The sequence below is a fragment of the Phoca vitulina genome, unplaced genomic scaffold (genome assembly GCF_004348235.1).
Source record: "Phoca vitulina isolate PV1807 unplaced genomic scaffold, GSC_HSeal_1.0 scaffold46, whole genome shotgun sequence".
In the NCBI taxonomy this organism is placed as follows: domain Eukaryota; kingdom Metazoa; phylum Chordata; class Mammalia; order Carnivora; family Phocidae; genus Phoca; species Phoca vitulina.
In genome coordinates this window covers 8,355,644-8,379,725 of record NW_022589749.1, presented here as the reverse complement: position 1 = coordinate 8,379,725, position 24,082 = coordinate 8,355,644, and the positions used below count along the sequence as shown (strand labels likewise).

General features: G+C 42.2%; 2 protein-coding genes across 2 annotated transcripts; one reads left to right on the top strand and one right to left on the bottom strand.

Moving 5' to 3' along the window:
* Window positions 1-1,868: 1,868 nt before the first annotated feature.
* GPN3 (GPN-loop GTPase 3) lies at window positions 1,869-14,511 on the bottom strand. Its single transcript, XM_032431468.1, has 8 exons — window positions 14,293-14,511; window positions 11,395-11,503; window positions 6,078-6,245; window positions 4,899-5,023; window positions 3,902-4,017; window positions 3,679-3,775; window positions 3,038-3,166; window positions 1,869-2,481 (listed from the first exon to the last, which is right to left on the bottom strand). Exons 1-8 carry the CDS (start codon window positions 14,338-14,340, stop codon window positions 2,419-2,421), a joined length of 855 nt encoding a protein of 284 aa, XP_032287359.1. The 5' UTR covers window positions 14,341-14,511; the 3' UTR covers window positions 1,869-2,418.
* Window positions 14,512-14,699: 188 nt separating this feature from the next.
* Window positions 14,700-23,301, top strand: FAM216A (family with sequence similarity 216 member A). The gene is made up of 7 exons (XM_032431469.1): window positions 14,700-15,214; window positions 16,716-16,756; window positions 19,541-19,662; window positions 20,761-20,890; window positions 20,970-21,153; window positions 21,697-21,779; window positions 22,929-23,301. The coding sequence occupies exons 1-7, from the start codon at window positions 15,123-15,125 to the stop codon at window positions 23,039-23,041; spliced, it is 765 nt and encodes a 254-aa protein (XP_032287360.1). The 5' UTR covers window positions 14,700-15,122; the 3' UTR covers window positions 23,042-23,301.
* Window positions 23,302-24,082: the final 781 nt, after the last annotated feature.

The window sequence follows — 24,082 nt, the reverse complement described above, 5'->3', positions numbered from 1 at the left end:
ACTACCTAACTGTCCAACTAACTCCTAACATTATCTCTGGCGAGGCAAGAGTAGATCTCTCCACCCACCTAACTGGCCAGAATCTTTTAAGTTTATATGGAGGCCTTAACTGGGTTCAGTCACATCCAATGGTCTCAACACCTTATTCTCTCCAGACTGTGTCCTTGGAACATCTCCCACTGTGAGGGGTGGGAGGGGTGAAGAACCTCCCATTGCCAGGGATCAACCAGTGGTCACATCCTCTTGATTATCTTCCCCAACATCACCTTAAGAGCCAAGTTCATTGCTACCTCAGGCTATTTCTCCTGCCAGTCCCTCAGACTAGAATACTCTGCTCTATGTTCCCACAAATGATTTCTCATTCAGGTTTCTGGCCAAATAGTACCACTCAGGAAACTTCTTTTGACAATGAGCCCCAAGTAGTCCCTTAGTCACTCTCCATTTCATTACTGTTTTCATTTCTTCCCATTCCTTATCAAGGTTTCCTTGCTTATGGTCTCAAGGGCCCTGTAGGTCAGCTCCATGAGAGTAAGGCCTTGTCTGCTCTGAGTGCTCCCATTTTATCCCCAGTGCCTGGCACCCACCAGTAAATTTTTTCCACAGAATCATGTCAGGCTCTCTGCCAAGATAATGAATTCCTTGAGGACTGGAATGGACATACTCATCTTTGAAACCTGTGTCCAGAGGGGAAGGAAATTCAATCTGGCCCTTCACTTCTTGCCCAGAGGCACATACTAGACTCTCCAGAAGCTGAACCAGGGAAGAATAGCTCTAGGAGCAACGAGGGCAAATGAAGTTGCCTTTCCTTTCTTCCATAACAATAAAATTTCTAAGAATTAGCAATACTTGGAGATCAGGGTGTTTTCACCCGTTTGTACTCAGGGCCACAGGGAGAGCCCCCAAGCAGGACAGCACATTCCCAAGATGCCCATTCATGTTCTCTCCTGATTGCCCCCATGACAGCAGCTCACACCAATGGACCATGATGCAAATACCTGACTTTTGCCCCTAGCCTAAGCCCTCAGACACAAGTCACCACCGATAGCTATGGTTCCTCACACTTGGCATGTCTTTAGGTAAAACGGATCAAATGGGACACTGCAGGTGTACTCCTGCTATCTAGCCCAAGAATGATTAAAAATTTAACCTGAGCTGTGGGTTTCCTATAAGGACTTAAACTGTATTAGCTGGACGATCCAGGGCCAAATGGCCAATGAAGCTAGGTCCCGTTGAGGATTAAATGAAAGAGATTATGTAAAATATTTCTTAGCATAAGGTCTTGCATAACTCATTAAGTTAGATTCTGTTTTGTTTTAGCAGGACCTGGCCCATGGTAGATGCTAGAGAAATTTATCTGTTGACTGACTAGCCACTTTGCATGCTTTCACACCCAACGCTACTGAACTTAAAAACACTGAAAATAAGCAATTCAACCAATGTGCACATTGAAAAGAAAAAAATTATGTCCTTGGCATTTTTGTGTGCATCTGTTATTATTGCAGTAAAGTGTAAATTTTTAAATGCTCAGCATCTACAAACTGCATTTTTAAGAAATCAAGGACTATATTTTGACACCTGGGCAAATTTATTCATTCAAAAATTTGCCCTGAGTATTTCAAGTTCTGACTGGAAAACAGGAATGTAATGAAAGGTTAGTGCTATCTTTCTATTTCTTTTATTTATATACATATATATATTTTATTTATTATTTATTATTTATTTATTTATTTGACAGAGAGAGACAGTGAGAGAGGGAACATAAGCAGGGGGAGTGGGAGAGGAAGAAGCAGGCTTCCCGCTGAGCAGGGAGCCCAATGGGGGGCTCAATCCCAGGGCCCTGGGATCATGACCTGAGCCAAAGGCAGACTCTTTTAACGACTGAGCCACCCAGGCGCCCCTACATATATATATTTTAAAACATTTACTTTTCACTTTTTAATTACACAAATGATACATTTTCAGTGTAAGAAAACTCAGACATACAGGTAAGCAATGGTCTTAACTATGTCCTTCCAGATTTTTTTCCTTTGGACACAGGTGTATATTTTGTTACAATAATTCCTGCCTCTCCAAAAAACCTTCAAAAATAATAAAAAATCAAATAGTAAAAATAAAGGCAGACTAGGTCCTAACTGTACCACAGATGCTCATTTATATACAAGTCTATGTGCATTCATGTCAATTCCAACATTTAAAATCTAAATTGATGTTGTTAAAATAATACTAAAAGATTCCACTTGAAACATCAGCCATTTCAAAATAACTAGAATTTGACTCAGGCATGCTGCTGATAAAGAGCCAAGTATTGCTTTTTTCATTAAAATAAGTAGCCTTCTAGTATTGCATCCTTTTAAGAGAAGAATGTCTTGCTCGTTCAGTAGCAAGTGCTTCACGTATATAGTTACTCTGATAAATTCTTCATTCCTTCTGGTGTCCTTGAAAATATTCATCAAACACAGAAGAGGAGTCATCTTCATGTTCCTGACACAAAGGAAACACAAAACAGAAAATATTCATTTCCCTTGTTAGACCTAGCATGTGCTTACCTATTTTTCAGGTAATGCTCTACCAGGAGATAATGCCCAGCTGTATCTTTTACAGCGGCAAAAGGTATGATTGACAGAATTTTTCCAGCTATGTGGTAAATTAGAATACTTATATCTCATTGGGAGCATTTTTACTTGAGTTTATACTTGCTGACCCTCAGCTAATTTGCTGAGACAGTGGCCTACGACAACTACCATCAGGCTTCCCACTGACAAATGTGAGGGCGGCCCAAGTTCAACTGGATTTCATCCCCTCTTTGTACATATCCCCAAGCCCTGAGGACAAAGAAACTTGGTAATAGTGCCTCAATATCAGGTAGAATGAAACTGATACTGCTTGTCCAGCACAGATGTCAATTTCAGACATCGCCCCTCGACACACCCAGGTTACTACTGCTGCTAAGACAAAATCTGAGCAGTTGCTGGGATTATGCAGGAGGCCAGTGAGTGCTGGCAAACATGGTCACCAAAAGCCAATGATCAAAAATTACCTTTGGTTCTTTGAATTCTAAGTCTTCTCCATACTGAATGGCAAAATCAATATGCTGTAACACAATGTTTATGCTTTCTTCATCCGACTGATCGTAAGGCAAAAATCGAACCATGCTGTAGTCATCAATCTACAAGTTGGGAATTTCATAAAGGGTCATTCTGAAGCTGTACAAAATACTTAATTTCCAACTTACATTTTAGTTTATAACCAGTTATACTTCTGATTAAAAACATTTGTGTGTGGAAGGAGGGGGAAGGAGGGAGACAGAGCAAAAGCAAATCATCATTGATTTTCCTGACCTCTGACCTCCCAGAACACTCATTAACTTATTACTTAACTAGACACTTACTGTTTCATAGATATTTATCTGAATTCAACAACCATCGGAAATTTCAAAAGGGCACAGACAGTTCTGAACTCCCCAAATGGTTTGGAATAATAGGCACGTCAGTTAACTTACCAGCTCCTAGCAGTAACTACTTCTAAATTAAACTACTGCCCAGCCAGCCCACAGCCTGCCCCCACCCGCCTCCCCTTTGCAAGGAAATAGGATTGGACTGTGCTTTCCGTAACGGTGGCCACTGCCTGGCTATGGGTAAACAGCTGACCAGGTCATTTAAAAAAACTTGAAAAACTTACCAGTCCACATATAGCTTTAGTCAATTTTTTGAATTTTTTGCTTCTTAAGTCACTTGCAGAATCGTCTAATAAAGAATACATGTCTGGGTCTAGAAACCTTCGAAAGTGAGAAAGAAGACTGATGAATAAAAGGAAGAATAAATCAGGAAACTAGATTTGTAGACTAACAGAACCTCACATCTCTGCAATTAAGATCTGACGATAATGGAAGAAGTAAACTCACTTTTCAATTTCCTTTTTAGCTTTCTTGCTCAGCAGATCCATTTTTGTCATGATGTTAACTTGTGGAATTTCTAGAGAGATCATAGCACTCAGGGCTGCCAAGATGCCAGAAATAAACTGAAGGAGGGAACAGAAAAGGGAAGATGGAACTGTTGCCAACAAAATTTGCTGGTCTCCACATAAAAGAGAGGATTTTGCTCCTCACAGGAACAAAACTGGCCTAAGTAAAAGAAATGCTCATCCTAAAGAAAAGACAGTCCACTAATCAGATGGTTGACCCTTGGCTTCCAAAGGTGAGAATAAGGAGGGAAGAGGTAGATTTAATTTACAGTGATCACGGGGCACCGGACTGGCTCGTTTGGCAGAGCGTGTGACTCTTGATCTCTGGGTTGTAAGTTCGAGCCCCACGTTGGGTGTAGAGATTACTAAGAAATAAAGTCTTTTAAAAGGGGGGGGAGGGGCGCCTGGGTGGTTCAGTCAGTTAAGTGCCCAACTCTGGATTTCAACTCACATCATGATCTCAGGCTTGTGGGATGGAGCCCCACGTTGGGCTCTGTGCTAGGCATGGAGCCGGCTTAAGATTCTCTTTCTCCCTTTCCCTCTGCCTCTCCCCTCACTCTAAAAAAAAAATTTATAGTGATCACAAATCTCAATTTAGATGGTATCTTAACCTCTTTTCCCACTGAATATTCCTTAAGGGTGATTAATGGGAAATATAGTTCATAAACTAGACAAAAGGCTCTCAGAGAATTAAAAATACTCATAAAATATGCATCTGCCTCATTTTTCTTGGTAAGTAGTTCCCCCAAATCTATATGATATCATAACATCATTTTTGAGTTAAAAATATGTCATTACAACAACTGAATAATAAAGGATACTAAATTATTCTGGAATATAGTTTCTGAAATGTCCAGAGTGTGACATCAGAGTCCTCAAAGGAGACAGTCATCTGCTTGTACCCACAACTAAAAAATCGACAAGATTGATCTCCAAACCTTGAACGACTCCACCATGAACTGAGAATCAACGAGAAAAACTCCACAAACTCGGAACTCCCACTGTTCCAGCTGTTGGACCAGCTGTTTCATCACGGGCAGGTGCGTATACAACTCAATCTGACCTACATGAAGAACATGACAAGACTAATACAAACAGGAAATATGTAGTCATCAAACTACATGAAAAAAATTTTCCCATAAGATGGTTTAAAAAGGGAGTCAAAAGCGAGTGCTACCAAGGAGTGTGTTTTTTGGGAATATTCATCAAGTTCTATGCTTAGGATGTATGTGCTTTTCTGTGGGTTCAATTAAAAACAAGGGAAAATATTCTCTCTCTCTAAAAAAAAGGGGGGGGGGCGCCAGGGTGGTTCGGTCGGTTAAGTGTCTGACTCTTGATTTCGGCTCAGGTCCTGAGCTCAGGGTTGTGAGATCGAGCCCCGCACTGGGCTCCAATGGAGCCTGCTGAAGACTCTCTCCCTCTCCCTCGCCCAACCCTTGCGCACACACACTCTAAAAATAAAAAATAAAGTAAAATAAAAGCAAGGGAAAATAAAGTGAGAGCCACAACTGATCATAGCTAGGTCAGCCTCAAGTCTAAAACCCACAACCTGGCTTAAGAAGCTGTGTGTGATTATCTGTCCCCTGCCGGCCTCACCTCATGACATTTCCCTGGGTTTTCAGCACTCCAGCCACCCTGCCCTTCTTGGTGCCCCAAACCCACCTCACTCCTTCCCGCCCCAAGGCTTCTGGCATGCTGCGCCCCTGCCTGGACCATGGCCTCCCTCAGCTTCACCCCGCAGCCCCGCTTACAGACCACTTGATCGGAAGCCTCCTGATCTGGTTGCTCCGTGATGGTCTGTGCTACTCCTGTGGGGCACGTGTCACAAATTAATACTAAATGATAATCCAGGTGCTTTTGTTCCTTCTGTCTAGCACTCCCACTTGACTGTGAGCTCCACGAAGGCAAAGACCATGGCTGCCTGGGTCTCTACGGTATTCCCATCATACAAACTAAGCACTCAGTAAACTCAGTGAATGAGTGAGAGCCAATAAATAAGAGCTTTGTACCTCACTGCAGTGTAGTTAAGAGCGATGAAGGCTCAGTCCACTTTCTCTCACTGGGGACAGAATTAGCACAGGTGCAAGGAAAATGTCACATTCAAATTGCTGACTTACCTGGACAGTCAAAAAGGATATAGTCGTCCTCTACGTGGCCAAGACAGTTCTCTAGCCAGTCAAAATTATTGGCAAAGTACTCCATGCAAAATACCAATCCTCCATTGGGACCAAACCGCAGAGAGTCATCCTCCATGACATCATCCACCTCAATCAGTTCCCGGATGTCTGCAAAAGATAAGACAGGGCCCAGAATATAAAAACATCCATTCAAAAGTTGTTATCCTCATTAGTGATAGTTAATAATTATATAAAAACTCACATATGTAAAACTATTCCTGTACATGATTATTCACTGTAGCAGTGTTCGTGGGAACCCATTAAATTACTGTACAGCCAGACAATGGAATCCTACAGAGCCATTAAAAGGAGAAGCTCTTTAAATTTGGATGTGATATAATCTCCCAAGTATACTTTTTAAAATTAATTAACTAATTAATTGAGAAAGAGCGCGTGCATGCACGTGCACGTGGGAGGAGCAGAGGGAGAGGCAGAGACCCTCAAGCAGACTCTGTGCTGAGCACAGAGCCCGACCCAGGACTCGATCTCACGACTCTGAGATCATGACCTGAGCTGAAACCAAGAGTCGGACGCTTAACCGACTGAGCCACCCGGGTACCCCATCCCATCCCAGGTATACTTTTAAGTGAAAAACGCAAGGTGCAGAACTCTGTGTAAAAATGCCATCACTTGTGTTAACAACAGCAACAACAACAAAAAGACAAAGATTCACTGCATATATATAATACATATATCTGATTTTATATCCATAGAGACTCTGTGGAAAGACACCCTAGAAACTGGCAACACTGGCTGCCTCCAGGGAGGGGAGCCTATTACCAGGACACAGACCTGGGAGGGAGACATTCTACCATATACTTACGCTTTTGTACCGTTTGCATTTCAAACCACGTCAATATATACTACCTATTCTAAAATGATTAAAACCAGGTGCGCCTGGGTGGCTCAGTCATTAAGCGTCTGCCATCAGCTCAGGTCATGATCCCAGAGTTCTGGGATCAAGCCCCACATCGGGCTCCCTGCTTGGCAGGAAGCCTGCTTCTCCCTCTCCCACTCCCCCTGCTTGTGTTCCTGTTCTTGCTATATCTCTCTCTCTCTGTCAAATAAATAAATAAAATCTTTAAAAAAAAATAAAATAAAATGATTAAAACAAAACCAAACCAAGAAAACCAATTGCTGTTTTTTTTTTTTTTTTAAGACTTTATTTGTCAGAGAGAGAGCACAAGCAGGGGGAGTGAAAGAGGGTGAGGGAGAAGCAGACTCCCTGCTGAGCAAGGAGCCCGATGTGGGACTCGATCCCAGGACCCTGGGATCACGACCTGAGCTGAAGGCAGATGCTTAACTGATTGAGCCACCCAGGCATCCCCCAATTGCAGTTTTTTTTTTTTTAAAGATTTTATTTATTTATTTGACAGAGAGACAGAGAGAGAGCACAAGTAGGCAGAGAGGCAGGCAGAGGGAGAGGGAGAAGCAGACTCTCCACTGTGCAGGGAGCCCGACGCGGGGCTCGATCCCGGGACCCTGGGATCATGAGCTGAGCCGAAGGCAGCCGCTTAACCGACTGAGCCACCCAGGCGCCCCCAATTGCAGTTTTTTAACATGACCTCAGGGAAGCTACTTAACCTCTCCACACCTCACTTTCTTTATTTATAAAATGGGGGACAAATCCTATATCCTGGGGTAGAAGGAAGGAGGGTCTATGAGATAATGTAGCTAAATCACCCACAACAGGGGCTTAAAAATTCTGGTATATGCACAGTTCTCTTCTACTACTAATTTTGGAAATCTGTATTTATAACCTTCTCCCATAGGTTTTTTATGTTTGTGCACAAACCTACAACCTCTGTTCACAGAGCACTGCCTCACTCATAGCCACGTTTATGTGGATAATACCTTCTTATGCACTTCTTCTCCCTATCCGAGGGGTAAACATCTGACTCAAGTTGGGACAATGAAATTGGACCTTCTAAAAGGATGACTCAAGGACACAAGTCAGTCATTAAGACATCTGGACCAGAAAGTGATGTGAACCTGAAGTTGGTGGCACCTTGCTGGGCCCCGTGAAGCTGAGAAAGCTGGTCTGTAAGAGGGAGAAAAAGGCAGAGACAGAGAGAAAGCTAGCTTCAGTTTGTTAGTTTTTGTTTTGGGTTCTAGTCTCTCATTAAGCCTTGCTCTTGGGTTTTGTGAGAGATCCCCTGATTCCTTCTAAAAAAATCCTCCTTTTACGTAAGCTGGCTTCAGTGCTTTCTGTTGGGTGCAACCAAATGATCCCAAAGAAATGCAAAGTTTTGTTGTTGTTGTTGTTTTTTGAGGGGCAGAGGGAGAGGGAGATAGAGAATCTTGCAGGCTCACGCTTGGTGCAGAGCCCAACACAGGGCTCGATCTCACGGCCGAGATCATGACCTGACCCAAAATCAAGCCGTTGGATGCTTAACTGACTGCGCCACCCAGGTGTCCCTGCAATCCCTTTCCCTACGGAAGATGACTATTTCATACTTCCTCCTCTTCATTCAACCCCTGCCTCCCCAACCCCATTCACACTCACTTCCAGCCACCCTCATGTCCTGACGGCACACATGTCATTAACAGAAATCAGAAGCCAACAAAAGAGAATTTCTCATATTCCCACCACCAGTATTACATGGTGTCTTCCACCCTGTCTTCCCTTTGGTTACAAAAGCAGCAGCATCCCACTCCTGGGGCACCTGGTGGCTCAGTCGGTGGAGCATGAGACTCTTGATCTCGGGGTTGTGAGTTCAAGCCCCACAGTGGGTATAGAGATTACTTAAAAATAAAGTTTTTAAGAAAGAAAAAAAAGCACCCCACTTCTAGTGAAGGCAAAACTCCCCACCTGTTTGGGATCCCTCTCCCCTTTCAGGCTCTTGAAGTTATTCCCACTGTTTGGCGTTTTCAGTTTTTCTTTTTCTACTGGTTCTTTCTATTCAGCAATCAAGTCTGTTCCATAGTTAGCAGCTCCAATGTTAAAACGCAACCTCCCTTGACCCTCCTACCCCCAGGTCTCACTCCACTTCTCTGCTCCTTTCACAGGGAAGCTGATATTGCATCACCTTCAGGCCACTCGTCAAACCACTGCCCTGAAACTGCTAGGCAAAGTCCCCTCCATCTCCATGTCCCCACATCTAACAGCCACTGTGTTTCTGTCCTCATCTCCCACAACTTCTATCTTACCTGACATAACCAAGCACACAAGCGTTTTCTTCAGTCTCTCCTCCTGGCTTCTGCGATGCTCCACTTTCCTGGCTCTCCTCCGACCTCACTGACTCTACCCGCTCCTCGAGAACTCTGAAGATTAGACAACTTCAAGGCTCGGTCTTGGGTTCTCTTCTCTCCCATACTTCCTCCCAAAATGATCTCATCCAGTCCTGGAACTTTATCTTCTGTCTGTATGCTGCTGACTCGCAAGTTTATACCTTGAAGCCAGGCCTCGTCCCTGAGTCCCAGACTATGATATCCAACTGGTTCCTCGACATCGCCTCTTAGGTATCAGATGTCTCAAGCTTAGTAAGTGCAAGGAGAACTGCCCCAAACCTAAACAGATTTGTCTTCCTTCCCGATAAATGGCATCATACACTCTCTTCAGCAATTCAAGCGGTTCAAGTCAGATATCTAAGAGTCACCCTTGATGATTCCTTCCTTTCTTACACCCCTCTGGTATACAGAATGCCGCTAATTCTACTTGCAAAGTAGGTACCGAATCCACCTGCTTCTTTCTATCTCCACCTTGACCACAGTAGTCCAAGCCACTCAGACATCCGCAATAGCCATCCTGCTCATCCCTGCTTCTATTCTTGACCCCCTAGAGTCCGTTTTCCATCTGAGAGCCAGTTATCTTTAAAAATGTGTATCAGATGTCAATCCCCTCCCCTGCTTTAAATCCTCCAATGACATTCCACTGCTGACAGATGCTACAGATTGAAGGTCTGTGTCCCCTCAGAATTCCTAGGTCGAAAACCTAATGCCCAAGGTGATAATATTAGGAGGTGGGGCCTTTGGGAGGCAATTAGGTCATGAGGGTGGTGCCTCATGAATGGGATTAGTGCTCTAATAAAAGAGGCCCCAGAGAGATCCCTTGCCCTCTTCCATCATGTGAGGACACAGTGGGGAGTCGGCAGTCTGCCACCTAGAAGAGGACCTTCACCAGAACCCGACTATGCTGGCACCCCGATCTTGGGCTTCCAACCTCCAGAACCATAAGAAATACATTTCTGTTGTTTATAAGCTGCCCCGTCTATGGTATTTTGTTAAAGCAGCTCAAATGGACTATGAAAACAGGACAGAATCCAAACTTCTCATGTCCTACTAGCACCTACCCACTTCTTTCCTTCACTCATTATGCCCCAGCTCATTGACATCTTTGCTTTTTCTGAAACATACCAAACCTCTTCCTATCTGTAGGCTATTTATTGACCTGATGTTCCCTCATCTTGGAAGGCCTCTCCCAGCTTGGTGAGGACATTACTATCTTCGGATCTGGGCCCAAATCTCCCCTCCTGAGACTTCTTCCCAACTACCTTTCCTAAAGCAAGTTATTCTTTTCATCGGCCTATTTGCTAGTCCTTATCACAATCTGTAATGTTTATCATTTTGCTCATCTCCCTCCTAAAAGGTCCACGAAGGCAAGGATAATGTCTGCCTTGTTCTCTGCTAGAACCCTGCTGTCTGGCATAAAGTAGGTGTTCAAAGACATCTGAATGATTACATGAAAAGAGTTTTATTTGAGGGGTGCCGGGGTGGCTCAATCGGTTAAGGGTCCAACTCCTGATTTTGGCTCAGGACACGATCTCACGGTTGTGAGATCAAGCACTGAGCTGGGCTCCGCACTGGGCGTGAAGGCTGCTTAAGATTCTCTCTCTCCCTCTCCCCCTCTCTATAAAAATTAAATAAATAAAAAATTTTTTTAAGAGATAAGAGGAGCAGAAAGCGCCCCTAAAAGAATTTTAAAAAACAAAACAGTTAAGCTGCTCACTTATACTATGATCTGCAGTAAACCCGATTCACCACAGCAGGACTAAGCATGGAAAGGGACAGAAGGGAAGTGTGATGAGGGAGGAGTCTACTCACTTAATTCCTAAAGACCAAGAAAGGATACTGTCACACATGTCACCATGAGCGGATGTCACTAGATGACATTCAGCCTCATGCTGTTCACCATGAAACAGGGGAGCAGACTGTTAATAATTAAGTTTTCAGCTTCTGTGCCAAGCGGCCAGCACTCACGGCCTCTCCACCCCCTTATTTTTCCTGAAGGAGGGGGAAGGCTCTGCTCAGGACTCACCAGCCATCACGGAATAGTTGAAGTGTTCTGCTGCAGGATCGAGGTTCACAACTTGCACAGACCGACTGAGGGCTTCACAGTGCTGGACCATGGTGGCACAGTAGGTGCTCTGGAATGTCACAAGGCGTGAGGGGGTCAGAGCGACAGGCAGTCTACTGCTACCTCCTACACCCCCAAAAGGACACCCTATATCCCTTGATCGGTGTCCACTAAGGCCAGAACTATGCCTTCACTGACCAAGAAGCTGACTGAAAACAGGACAGTTACCGGGCTGGCAGTCGGGACACCTGATCCAGACCTGGCTGGGACTCACCGGTGACTTTAGCCAAAGTGCTTCTCTACTTTGCCCCTCAGTTTCCTCTTCTTTCTTTTTTTGTTTTTTTAAAGATTTTATTTTTAAGTAATCTCTACACCCAACATGGGTCTCAAACTTAACCCCAAGATCAAGAGTTGCATGTTCCACCAAATGAACCAGCCAGGCGCCCCACCCCCCAGTTTTCTTGTCTCTAACTGGGATGGCCTCCACGAAGCAAGGCTCCTTGCTGCTCTAACATGCAGCAAATGGAATTTAAAGGGAAGACTTCTGATCATACCATGCAGCACCTAACACACAATGTCTCCACGAAGATGATTACAGTCCAAACAAAGCTTTAAGTAGGGTAGTCAGGGATGTTTCTGGGGGGGGGGGGGGTTATGTTTGAGCCAAGGGATGTGAATGTGCTTGCCAAGCCAGGGGAAGAGTATTTCAAAATGAGAGCACACTGAGGTCAATAAATAGTCTAGAAGTGGACTATCAGTTTGCAACTTTTGGTTTAGAGAATTCCTTATCCCTCATGTAGTCCTTAACACACTATGTTAAAATCTCTAGGGCACTTGTCTGATTTACCCACTGTCTATTTAAAGGCAGGGATGTCTTTTATTCAGTTTTATACACCTAGGGACTAGCACTGGTACATCATAAATGTGTGGTAATTATTTCTAATTCACTTAATATGTTTGGAATATAAACTCTACAAGAACAGAGATTTGTGTGCATATGTGTGTGTGTGTTTTGTTCACTACACAATTCCCAGGGCCAGAACAGTGCCTGGCACAGAGAACATGCTCAGTGAGTACTTCTAACAGTAGGCATCAAGAATTTGTAGGAAGGTACTTGTCTAACACAATCAGTCTGAAAATTCATCTGCAATATAGAAATAACTTCTATCACGCTCAGTGACTTTTCACATATATTCTCTCTGCCTAAGAGGAGGCCCGCTCCATGCATCATACTATATTTTAATTGGCAAGGCATCTATCAGTCTTCCCAAATAGACTACAGACTTTGGGTAGGCAAGGGCTATATCACAGTCACATGTAGATCTCCTACACCCAGAATAGGTCAAGCCTTAGAACAATATGTTTAAGACTGAAGCCAGACAACACCTCCACAGACTCCAGTGCTTCTCACACTCCTGTTATTTGACTAATACCTTCATTCATTTCTTTTTTTAAGATTTTATTTATTTATTTGACAAAGAGAGAGAGCACAAGTAGGCAGAGCTGCAGGCAGAGGGACAGGGAGAAGCAGGCTCCCTGCTGAGCAGGGAGCCCAACATGCGGCTCGATCCCAGGACCCTGGGATCATGACCTGAGCTGAAGGCAGATGCTTTTTTTTTTTAAGATTTTTTTAATTTTTTTATTTGACACAGAGAGAGAGATAGTGAGTGAGAGAGCACAAGCAGGGGGAGCAGCAGGCAGGCAGAAGGAGAGGGAGAAGCAGGCTCTCCGCCAAGCAAGGGGCTTGACCCCAGGACCTTGGGATCATGACCTGAGCCGAAGGCAGCCACTCAACTGACTGAGCCACCCAGGCGCCCCTTTCACCCATTTCTATATTTGAATGCCTCTCATATCATTCCACTCATACTTGCTTACAAGAAAAAAATGATATCTCTATTGTAAATAGAAAACCAGTTATATTTATAACATGAAGGTAACCATAAAATTAAGTACCCTTAAAACTCTTTTTGTTCTAGCTAAATATAAATGTCAAAAGCTCTAAGATCTGATCTCTGAAGAGACTTGGGGATTAAAGAAGTATTAAAGATATAAAGCATCAAACTGACAATTTCACTTCAATGCAAACTGAAAGAGGATTGAAAAGGGAGTAACTTTCTCAATATATGATTCAATGTTCATTAATGTTAGGCCTATGTACCTCCTAAAATCGGCTCTATATACAAGAAGTCCATGTTTCAAGCTCTGACAACAGTGACTTAAGACCTCATTTGAACTTTCTATGAGCGAGACCGGGCCAGATTCCGCAATTACACAAAACTGGATTCAAATTCCAGCCGTCACTTAGTAGCTGTGGGATCCTGGGCAAAGAACTTAACCTTTCTGGCGCTTGGGTGGCTCAGTCGGTTAAGCGGTGGCCTTCGGCTCAGGTCATTATCCAGGGTCCTGGGATCGAGTCCCACATCGGGCTCCCTGCTCAACTGGGAGCCTGCTTCTCCCTCTGCCTGCGGCTCCCCCTGCTTGTGCGCACTGTCTCTCTCTTTCTGTGTCAAATAAATAAATAAAAATCTTTTAAAAAAAGAACTTCACCTTTCTGTGTCTCATTTTCTGTAAAATTCCCATCTGCAAAAATGAGAATAACAGGACCTATCTCACAGCGTCGTTCTGAAAATAAATTAGTTTAAAAGCAGTATCTGCGGCATAAGTATAATATAAACGTTAGCACCACCGTTGGTTACTTCACTTTCAAAACCACAACAACGAGCACTGAAGCCCAGACAGCAGAAGCGCGCTGCCCAAGGGTCCCCAGTGTACGCACCCGCTGGTCCCTCGGTCAGGACTAGAACCTCCCTGCCTCCCACCAGCTCCGACCTTTCTCTTCTTCTCCCGCCAAGTCCTCACCTTCCCGCTGCCTGCCGGGCCCATGACCAGCTGCGCATACCGAGGCATGTCGGCGCTCCCGGTAGCCGGTGCCGCCCGCCGCACAACAGAGTCCGACCGCCCCGCTCCCTTCAGCCTTCGCGCGGCGCTCGCTGAGTTCCGGGAACACCACGTGCGAACCAATCGCAATCCAAAGTCATTTTGTGCCTTCTGTGCCAGTACATCCTTGACTACGGAGCGGCCCGCAGGTCAAATCTCGTGTGAAACGCGTTCTCAGGAAACTTCAGCTGGGAGCGGGGGGCGATTAAGGCGGGGAGGGGTGAGGGGTGAGGGGGGAGGGGGAGGAGGGAGGGAGGGCAGTTTGCGTGTGTGCAGAAGTAGTTGGCGGAAATCGGCGGTTGGGATACTAGAGACGCCTGGTTGCCTTGGTGATAACGGCTAACACTGCATCCCTGCGCCGGGGACTGTGGTCCTTGGTTAGCGTACTGATGTTTACCTATATGGTGACGGTCAAGATCTGCACATTTGTAGAGGGTCCGGAAGGCACCTCCTGTTTTAGAGGGCATGTATATTTCCTTCCGTGACTGCCCCCTTCCACAAACCGTGCAAGCGCGCAATCAACTAAAGAACTCCTGCCCCTCCCCCAACCTAATTCCAGCGTCGCGCATCTGCCCTCCCCGCTCTCCCGAAGCCATTCGGGCAGTGTCCGGAGCACATCGGAGGAGGCTAGAGTACGGCGTCCGCCTCTTCACCCCCAGTATCGCCCGGCCTGACGCACGCGTGCTGACGGGGGAGGGGAGAGGGGAAGGCTGCTTCCGCACGCTGCTCGAGGTCCGGGCACCGGGGAGGAGATGCCCGGCCAGGGTCCGGGGTCCGACTGGACAGAATGCAGCTCTTCCGCAGAGCCTCCCGCAGTAGCCGGGACCGAGGGTGGCGGCGGCGGGTGAGGCTGAGGGGCCCTGAGGGGTTAGGGAGGACGACGACCGGCCCCGGGTCGGGATCCCCAGTGGAGGAGGGGTGGGAGCTGGCTGCTCCAATGGACTGGTCCCCGGTGGACTGAGTGAGAGGAGGGGAGAACCTTTGTTGTGGCGGGGGTGGGACAGATGGAAGCCGACTCACTGTTTAGGGGAAGGGCTTGTGAGGTAAGGTTGAGTGTTGGTGCAATGACTAAACGCGGGGACTGCGACAATTGCCTGGGTGCATTTTTCTGCCCCGAGGGGGCGCTGCGAAACCTGCTGGAAAATATGCAGTCTCCCACAGGATCTCTACAAAAGGAGGGGGTTGGGGGCCCAGCAGAAACAGAGGTTCAACGGAGGGTTTCCAAGTCAATAAATCATTCCGTGTGTGCGACATTAGCCACCTTTATGTCCAGGGAATTCATAATGCCGATGTGACAGATAATTATGAATATTAGAGGCACCTTGATCTTGACATTTTCTTCCCACTGAAGTTTTTCTTCATAAATCCATTTTATTTTGAGCAGGTTTTTTACTGTTATTTCCCGGATGCTGAAGACAATTAGTCTTCAGTACCTTCTCATCCCTTCCATCAGTTCTTCCCTAAAAGTGAGAGCTGCGGGGTGTTCCTCTCCAAAAGCACACAGTCATGGCTCCTGCTGCACCCATGACCATTTTATATATATTTTATATATATATATATATATATATATATAGTGGATCGAAGACTTTCTCAAAAAGATTTACTTATTTGAGAGAGAGAGAGAGTGCAGATGTGCACGGTGGGGGGGGGCAGAGGGAGAGAGAGAATCCTCAAGCAGACTCCGCACTGAGTGAGGACCCCGAGATTATGACCTGAGCCCAAATCAAGAGTCAGCCGCTTAACCAACTGAGCCACCCAGGTGCCCCTGGAAGACTGTTAAAGATGGGGTCTTGTCTTTTCTGTTCATTATAGTGCTTGACTAAGTGCTGGATCCTAATATATCAGGAAATCAATGAACACTTGGTCACTGAATAAATTGAAGGAAGCAGGAAGGAAGCCTGTTTTGTCTTAATTTGAAAGAAGAAAAAAGAACTTGTACAAAAATAGAAACATTCCAGACCAATTTATCAGTTCCAGTATACCTTAATTACATACAGTAAAGAACAAGATAGTCTTTTCCGTATCAAGTTACTTTATTAAAAATAAAGAGAGCAAAGAAATACCACAGATAACACAGAAGCCCAAACTACTTTATTGAGCTCAATGTAGGAATTAGATTAAGAGGCCTTAAAAGTAAGACCAAATAACTCACTTGGAAAAAGCCTGGAGCCATTAGGATATCACCAGGATTACAGAAGAAAATTTGCAAGATATTCCATCTGATGGAAACATGAAAAGTAAAAAGCATATACAATACTGTCTCTTTTTCATTTAAAATACTTTCTTTAATGCTTATAAAGCTGTCAATTATTACATATTATTTAAATCCTTTTCCCCCCCAACAGATCAGCTGGACATTCTTATTATCAGAATTCCAAAGGTATTGGTAAGTAGAGCATATAAAGCAGATAATACTTATAAATAACATGGTTCAGAGATGCTAATTTTGCTATAACTACAAACACAAAGGCTTTTTAAAAATAGACTTTATTAGCATCCTGGTGAACTTAGTCTTTAAGATTTTCAAAGAACAATCCAGCAGGTTCTTTTTCTCTTGTTAGGATATTTCACATCAAGCATTTTAAAAAGAGTACTTCAAAATAGCAATGAATCTGAAAAGAACTGTGTTATAACCGATGTTTGAAAAGCAAAGAGTATGGCCCGGGGTTTATAAATTGAAGGGAAAAATTCTAACTTGAACAACTTCAATGCTGCTATTTTTCCTCTCACTTGAAATAAAGGATAAAGCTGCTGGAATTAAGAGAGTAAGACAAACCCCCAAAGGTGTCTCATTTTTTTGGGGGGGGAGCAATTTCAATTCAATGATATATAAACCTGGATTCATACTTTTCCTTGGAAAATGTATAGTCCTTACAGTTACCTGAGAAAAACACACAGACACATATCCATGTGTTTATACATACATAAAAATGCATATATACATACAAATAATGTGGTTTTTAAATGGAATTGCTGGATCATATGGTGATTATTCTGTTGAATTTTTTGAAGAACCACCACACTGTTTCCACAGGGGCTGCACCATTTTACATTTTCACCAGCAATGCACACAGTCCGAGTTTTTCCACATGCTAGCTAACACTTGTCATTTTTTAAAATGATAGTTATCCTTATGAGTATAAAATGGTACTTCACTGTTATTTTTATTTATATCTCCCTAACGAGTAGTGATAGTGAGCATCTTTTCAGGTGCTTATTGGCCATTTGTATATCTTCCTTGGAGACATCCAAAGTCTATTCAAGTCCTTTGCCCATTTTTCAGTTGGGTGTTTCTCTTTGAGTTTAACTATTATTTTTTAAAAAGGTTTATTTATTTGAGAGGGGGAAGGCAGAGGGAGAGAGAATCTCAAGCAGGCTTCCTGCTGAGCGTGGAGCTGGATGCAGGGCTTGATCTCAAGACCCTGAGATTGTGACCGGACCCTAAATAAAGAGTCAGCTGCTTAACTGACTGAGCCACCCAGGAGCCCCTAACTAATATTTATAAATGTTTCATTTTCTGTAAAGAAATGTTATCAAGCTTTTGAGAAGTTAAATTTTAGTCCAGGCTATAATACACATCTCAGAAATATTGATTAGCAGGGACACAAAAGATATATTCTTAGATAATTAGTCCATATTTATGACTTGAAAAAGGATTTTTTATTTATTTTTATTTATTTTTTAAGATTTTTATTTATTTATTTGACAGAGAGAGACACAGCGAGAGAGGGGAACACAAGCAGGGGGAGCAGGAGAGGGAGAAGCAGGCTTCCCGCTGAGCAGGGAGCCTGATGTGGGGCTCGATCCCAGGACCCTGGGATCATGACCTGAGCTGAAGGCAGACGCTTAACGACTGAGCCACCCAGGTGCCCCGAAAAAGGATTTTTTAAAAAATAAACTTTTATTATTATAGATTCCAAATTATATTTTAAAGGTCATAATAACATAATTTCCAGATGATTTTCCCCTTGTTGGCAAACTAGTTAGTCCTTCAGTAAAGCAAATATAACCCTTACTTATCTGAATTAACTCTCCAATTTGTCAAAATCTTGAAGAAATAAATAACTAAAGTTTAATATGTAAAATTATAGTGGCCTTTGTTGTCAATATTGAAACAAAACTGTGTTTATTTAATTCAACTTCTAAATACAAACTTTTAACTTGAAAATCTGTTCTGCCAGCTTTATTTATACTAGCCTAAAACTGGAAACAATCCAGATGTCCATGAACAGGTGGATGGATAATCAAATTGTGATATGTTGGAATATAACCCAACAATAAAAAGGAATGAACTATTGTTACACATCACACACTGATGGATTTCAGTATAAATATGTTGAGGGAAAGAAGTCAGACACAAACAGAATATATACTGTATGTTTCCATTTAAATCAAACTCAAGAAAATGCAAACTGATTTACAGTGATACTAACTGTAGTGACAGAAAGTTGTCTGGAGGGAGGGAGTGTGTGGGAAGAAGGGGAGGGTTACAAAGAGTTATTTACTAGTTACATTTTCCCAGATACTGTTTTTCCCCAAAGTGCTACTGAAGTTTATACCCTAAATTAAGTTACTGGTTTCAATATGTCTGAAACTGAAAACTAGTTTCATTCTTCTAGATATGTCTCAACTTTTATTTTTATTAAACAACTGTTCTTTTAATCTATCCACATCAGTTGAAATTGTATAAAAATAAGTTTTAGTAAAATTCTGCAAAGCCCTTCCTTTTAACACTGCCTCACTAAAGATATAAAATTTGTGTTATTCTATCTTGAGTTTAATACTATATGCTAAAGTCAAATGAATGATAAAATATTGTTATAAATCTTTACAGTGCAAGTTCTGCATGTATATTCCTGTTTAATATGGTCTGACATACAATAAGCTAACAAAAATAAGCTACTGTCAACAGTTTGCATCTCAGCTAAGTTCAAAATAATGTAGTCTATATATAATGATATATATATATATATGGTAAATGTTTACAAATATCTTAGAGTTTTGTATGCTCTAAAACCAAATGGCCATATACAGTCTCTTCAAATGTAACAGAATGACTCATACTACTACTCTAGGATAATCACAGACACATGTAAATATATAGATATTAATAATCAATTTGTTGAGCTGATGTTTGCTCATGAAATTCACATAATGTCCTTGCCTACAGACAGAATCAAAGACGGACACAAAGTGAACACACACATAGCCAAGCTGCAAGAGTTGTGGAAAACTCCTCAAATTCAAGCAATTCACATCCCTAAATCAATGACCGATGCGTCCTTTCTAAAGGTATACTAAGTACCAGTACTTTGTTTAAATACCAAATTCTGTGTATTCAGAGCTGAACTTTTTATTGAAGATAAGCTACTTAGAGGGTAAGGCACTTCAAAAGACAAGGTACACTCAGCCTATTGTCTAGTCCATAAATACCCGCTGAGTAAACTCATGAAATGAATACAAGGCTTTTTATCATTATAGATTCCTTATCATATCCATATCATTTCTTTCAGGGCTTTATGATACTTGAGATCTAATGTACCTTTACTCAGGAAGCTCAACTCCTCTAAGGAAAGTTACATTCTAGAGATGGAAACCCAAACTCATAGATTCCACTGAAGGTCTGTAAAATTAGAAGCAAGCAAGTAAAGAAAATGGCAGTCAGCATTTTACAACTGTTGAACCTCTGTTACCCATTAAAGGTCATAACTGCCAGAAGTATCCCCGTGAGAGCAATGCAAATGAAGGTTACAATAGTCTGTGCAAATTGGTCAATTTTTCTGACCAACATTTTGAGTTTTCTCTGGATTTACCTATTCATTCAGTAAATCCTGTGTGTGTATACACACATACATCTACAGGGGAGTCTTGCATTTTAAGTGTTACTTTCTAAAATCAGCAAGTGAAAATCTTAGTTAAAATTACTTTTACCAAAGACCAATAGACTACTCCTCAGTCTGTTCAACACAGACAGTTATTCTTCTGGTGCTAGAAAAGACTGTTTTAGTTAAGACTAAGTAGAATAGCTGAGTTGCTTTTAGATACCACAGGATACCTCAAAAATTGTATTTAGAAGGTAAGATGCCTACACTCACTGAGAGGCACACAGGAACTAAGACTCACAGAACAGCATATCCCTACTCTCCTTACTCTTCTAGGGTAGTGGTTCTCACCCCTCAGAGGCATCTGAACTTGAGTGGAAATGGCGGGCAGAGTCACTTGTGCTGTTTAAATGGCCATTTCTTTCTTTTTGGGGCCAGATTAGCATAGTTGAATTTGAATAAGCAAAATGTACAGATGGCACAGCTCTCCTGAACATTCATCCTTTCCGATAAGGAATATTGCCAACCTCTTGTTCTACAGGGCCTATAAATCTTGTTTGTCTTTTAGCATCCAGACCTCACCACGGGCCAGAAGCGTTATCTGTGCAGCATTGCTAAGATCTATAATGCGAACTATCTGCGGGCGTTAATGAGGAGGCAGTACATGCATGTGATCCAGCACAGCTCCCAAAAGCCAGGCAGGTGCACCTCGTTCGTTTCGCACTAGTTCTCACAAGAAACCAGAGAGTCTTCTAACAGAGGTGATCTGTATGACAGGTTTCCTCACTCATCACAGGAGCCGCCTCAGTTCTCGTTCCTCCCAGAAGCAGCATTACCCCTGCACCACATGGCGACACCAGCTGGAGAGAGTGGACTCGGGGCCTCCTAACATGGCAGTTGCACCTGCGCCTGAAATGATCCTACAGCATTCCCTTTGGCGACCAGTGAGAAACAAAGAAGGGTCTGTTTCTTATTGTTTAAAAGGAGGAAAATATAGCCCAATTTTATTTGAACGGTTGCTAACTGAGATTAAAGATAATAAGTTCATTTGGCTAAATTCAGAATAGGTTAGACAAAAAGCACAAAAGGATCTTACAGTCTCTTCACTGATCTGACTGGGATATGCCGCTCCTCTTAGAACACATTTTGTGGAACTGTAAAAATTTCTTGATCAGCTAGAGATCTGCAAGACTGCCCTTTTCAGTAATTCCCACTCAAATTTAAAATAATACAAACACTTCCAAAAGGAGCATATGGTTGCTTCTGCACAGAATACTATAAACAAAAAAAGGAAATAAGAAAAAAAAGAGAAGCAGCAGCCTGATTATTCAACCTGCACTACAGTAGTTAACTTTGCGTTTCAGGGTTAGTAAGTCAAAGGAGACTGTAAGAGTCTTTTGGGTGAAGCTGGCGGCTTAATAAAAAGAATTTATATGGTCTTCCACATGCATTAGACAGCTGTTGATTTTGCTGGTTCCAATTAAGATGCTTCTCTTTCTTATAGTTTAAAAACTGGATATGCATCTAAAACAAGATGTAAGTCACTGAAGATTTTTAGAAAACCAGGCAAACTGTTCATGCAATCAGGTAAATGTGGAATTTTAAAAATACGCATTTTGAAAGCTCTTATGCTTAAAAAAATATTAAACCCAATAATTTCATTTCTATTACAGAAGACATTAAAAATGTAGAATGTGATTTGCTTTTAATTCTCCAAATGAGTATGAAATACAGTTTCTGCTTTCACTTAAAAGAACATACTGCTCAGGGGAGTAAGATTCAAGGTGCTTCTAAACAAAGGTATTTATAATATCAAGGTCAGAGACTTAACAGAATGAATTTGTTAGAACCCAGAGCCACAAACATGACTTTTTCAAGCCATAGCACTTTTATGAGATAGTGCCATTTTTGGATGGACAACATATTTTGTATGGCATCATAGTTTATGAAGGGCTGTATCACCTCTATAATTTTGTTTAATATTCAGCAAACCAGTGGAAGCAAGCCAACCCAGTGGTATCAAAATTTTGCGGAGCAACTCCGATAAATCCAGAGTTGGTAATTATCAGCATAAAGGATCCTACAAGTGCAGAATACTACAAAATGAAAAGGGCAAAAGGGGAAGAAAGAATGCTCAGAAGTATTCCTCAGAATTGATAAAGTGGAAAGGATTAAGTGGAAGTTAAACAATTTTGTAGTTGTTCCTACAATGAGTAGGGAAGTAGATAGGAAGTAGGGAAGTTAGGCCTTCTGAACTCCTATCCCATTGCTGTGTGACAGTCCAAGAAATGAGGGAAATGGCAGGGGAGAAAGTAAGTCTGGGTCCAAAGATAATAGCTGGAGGAACCTCAGGTAGGGGGAAAGTCCCTGTGGTCCCTGAGAGAAGAGAGAGGAGTAGGAACTTAATGCTTAAGGAGAGGAGAATGCTGAAGCTATGACCTTCCCGTAACCAAAAGATTTTAACGAGCAAAGACAAAATAGGACTTAGTAACAGAAAATTTGCTATAGGATAACTTGGCTTGAATACAGTACTTACTGGGTATCTTATTTTAAAAAGTAGATTTGGGGGAAGGGGGAAGGTTAAGTTTTGAAAATTGGGGCAATTTGTTTTTGTGAAAGCCTTATTACTAAGGTAGGTCATTTTGAAGGTTGTTTTTATATACAAATCTCAATTTTCAGGACGAAATACACCTTTATTTCCAAAACAGACATTATAAACTCTTATTTTTCTTTCAGTTTCTACAAATGATTCTGAATCATACATGAATGAAGAAAAAAAGGAAGAAGATTTACTAAATAAGTGTATGCAATCGATGTCAATTGAAGAACAAGGAGAACATCTGATGTGAACTTGACAGCCTTGTCTTGTGAATTGATGAGGTGCCAAAAGGGGGGGAGTGGTTGTGAATTGTGTCCTCTTTATACATTTAGGATAGTATTGTTATTCACCATGAAGTCATTAAGTAATTTTAGTTTGTTCAGAAACGTTTACAACAGTGTAATTAATTGGTTAGATGTAGTTCCACGTACTAATGATATTTGTGTAATAAGAGTTATGTGTAATATATGCTTGTATTTCTAGCTAGATACAATTAAAAATTTTCTTGTCGCTTAAAATTGTTTTTCTTTAAATCTGTCAAATAAACTGTATGATTCCTTTTCACCTTACAGTAAGTCCTAAGACAAAAACCTGAGAATCCCCTACAAGTATTTTCTTGATTGGGCTAAGGAAAGCTCTGAAATAGACTGATAGAGAATAGCATTTATAGAGACTTGCAAAAAAGGTGTTTAATAAATATTTACTGCTTGAATACAACTTAAAAATGGAAGTATCAATTTGCCCTATTTTATGAAAATTGCCAGACTCTCAAACTAGAGTAAGTTGGGAGTAATTGTACCGAGAAGATTCTTTACATTATGTATTCACTCTACTGTGCTTCCTTTCTAAAAAAAAACCACACACACACAAATTAAAACTTGAAATATAGGAATAGGGCAATTTAAAGCAACAGTTTGAGGAATTATTGCTAATGTCAATATAGTGTATATATATATATTTTTAAAGATTTTACTTGACACAGAGACAGAGAGAGAGAGAGAGCAAGCACAAGCAGGGGGAGCGACAGGCAGGGGAGAAGCAGACTCCCCACTGAGCAAGGAGCCCGATGCAGGGCTCGGTCCAGGATCTGAGCCGAAGGCAGACGCTTAATGACGAGCCACTCAGGCGCCCCAATATAGTATATTCTTTAGAAGGTCAAATCTGAGCCCAACATTATGACCCAGAACATTGTAAGAAATGAGCCGCGAAAGGTCAACCCATCTACCTCATCACTTTGATGCTTGGGTGCAGTTTCATATGGTCTCTAATTTTTATGATTTTTAAAAATTAA

Coding starts and splice junctions, on each gene's coding strand:
- GPN3 (XM_032431468.1), bottom strand. CDS start 14,340: ATGCCTCGGTATGCGCAGCTGGTCATGGGCCCGGCAGGCAGCGGGAAG. Junction 4,018..4,898: donor TCATGGTGGAGTCGTTCAAG/GTTTGGAGATCA, acceptor TCCCTCCTTCAG/TTTATTTCTGGCATCTTGGC. Junction 2,482..3,037: donor TAGAATTCAAAGAACCAAAG/GTAATTTTTGAT, acceptor CCTTTGTGTCAG/GAACATGAAGATGACTCCTC.
- FAM216A (XM_032431469.1), top strand. CDS start 15,123: ATGCCCGGCCAGGGTCCGGGGTCCGACTGGACAGAATGCAGCTCTTCC. Junction 20,891..20,969: donor GCACAGCTCCCAAAAGCCAG/GCAGGTGCACCT, acceptor TCTGTATGACAG/GTTTCCTCACTCATCACAGG. Junction 21,154..21,696: donor CCAGTGAGAAACAAAGAAGG/GTCTGTTTCTTA, acceptor TCTTTCTTATAG/TTTAAAAACTGGATATGCAT.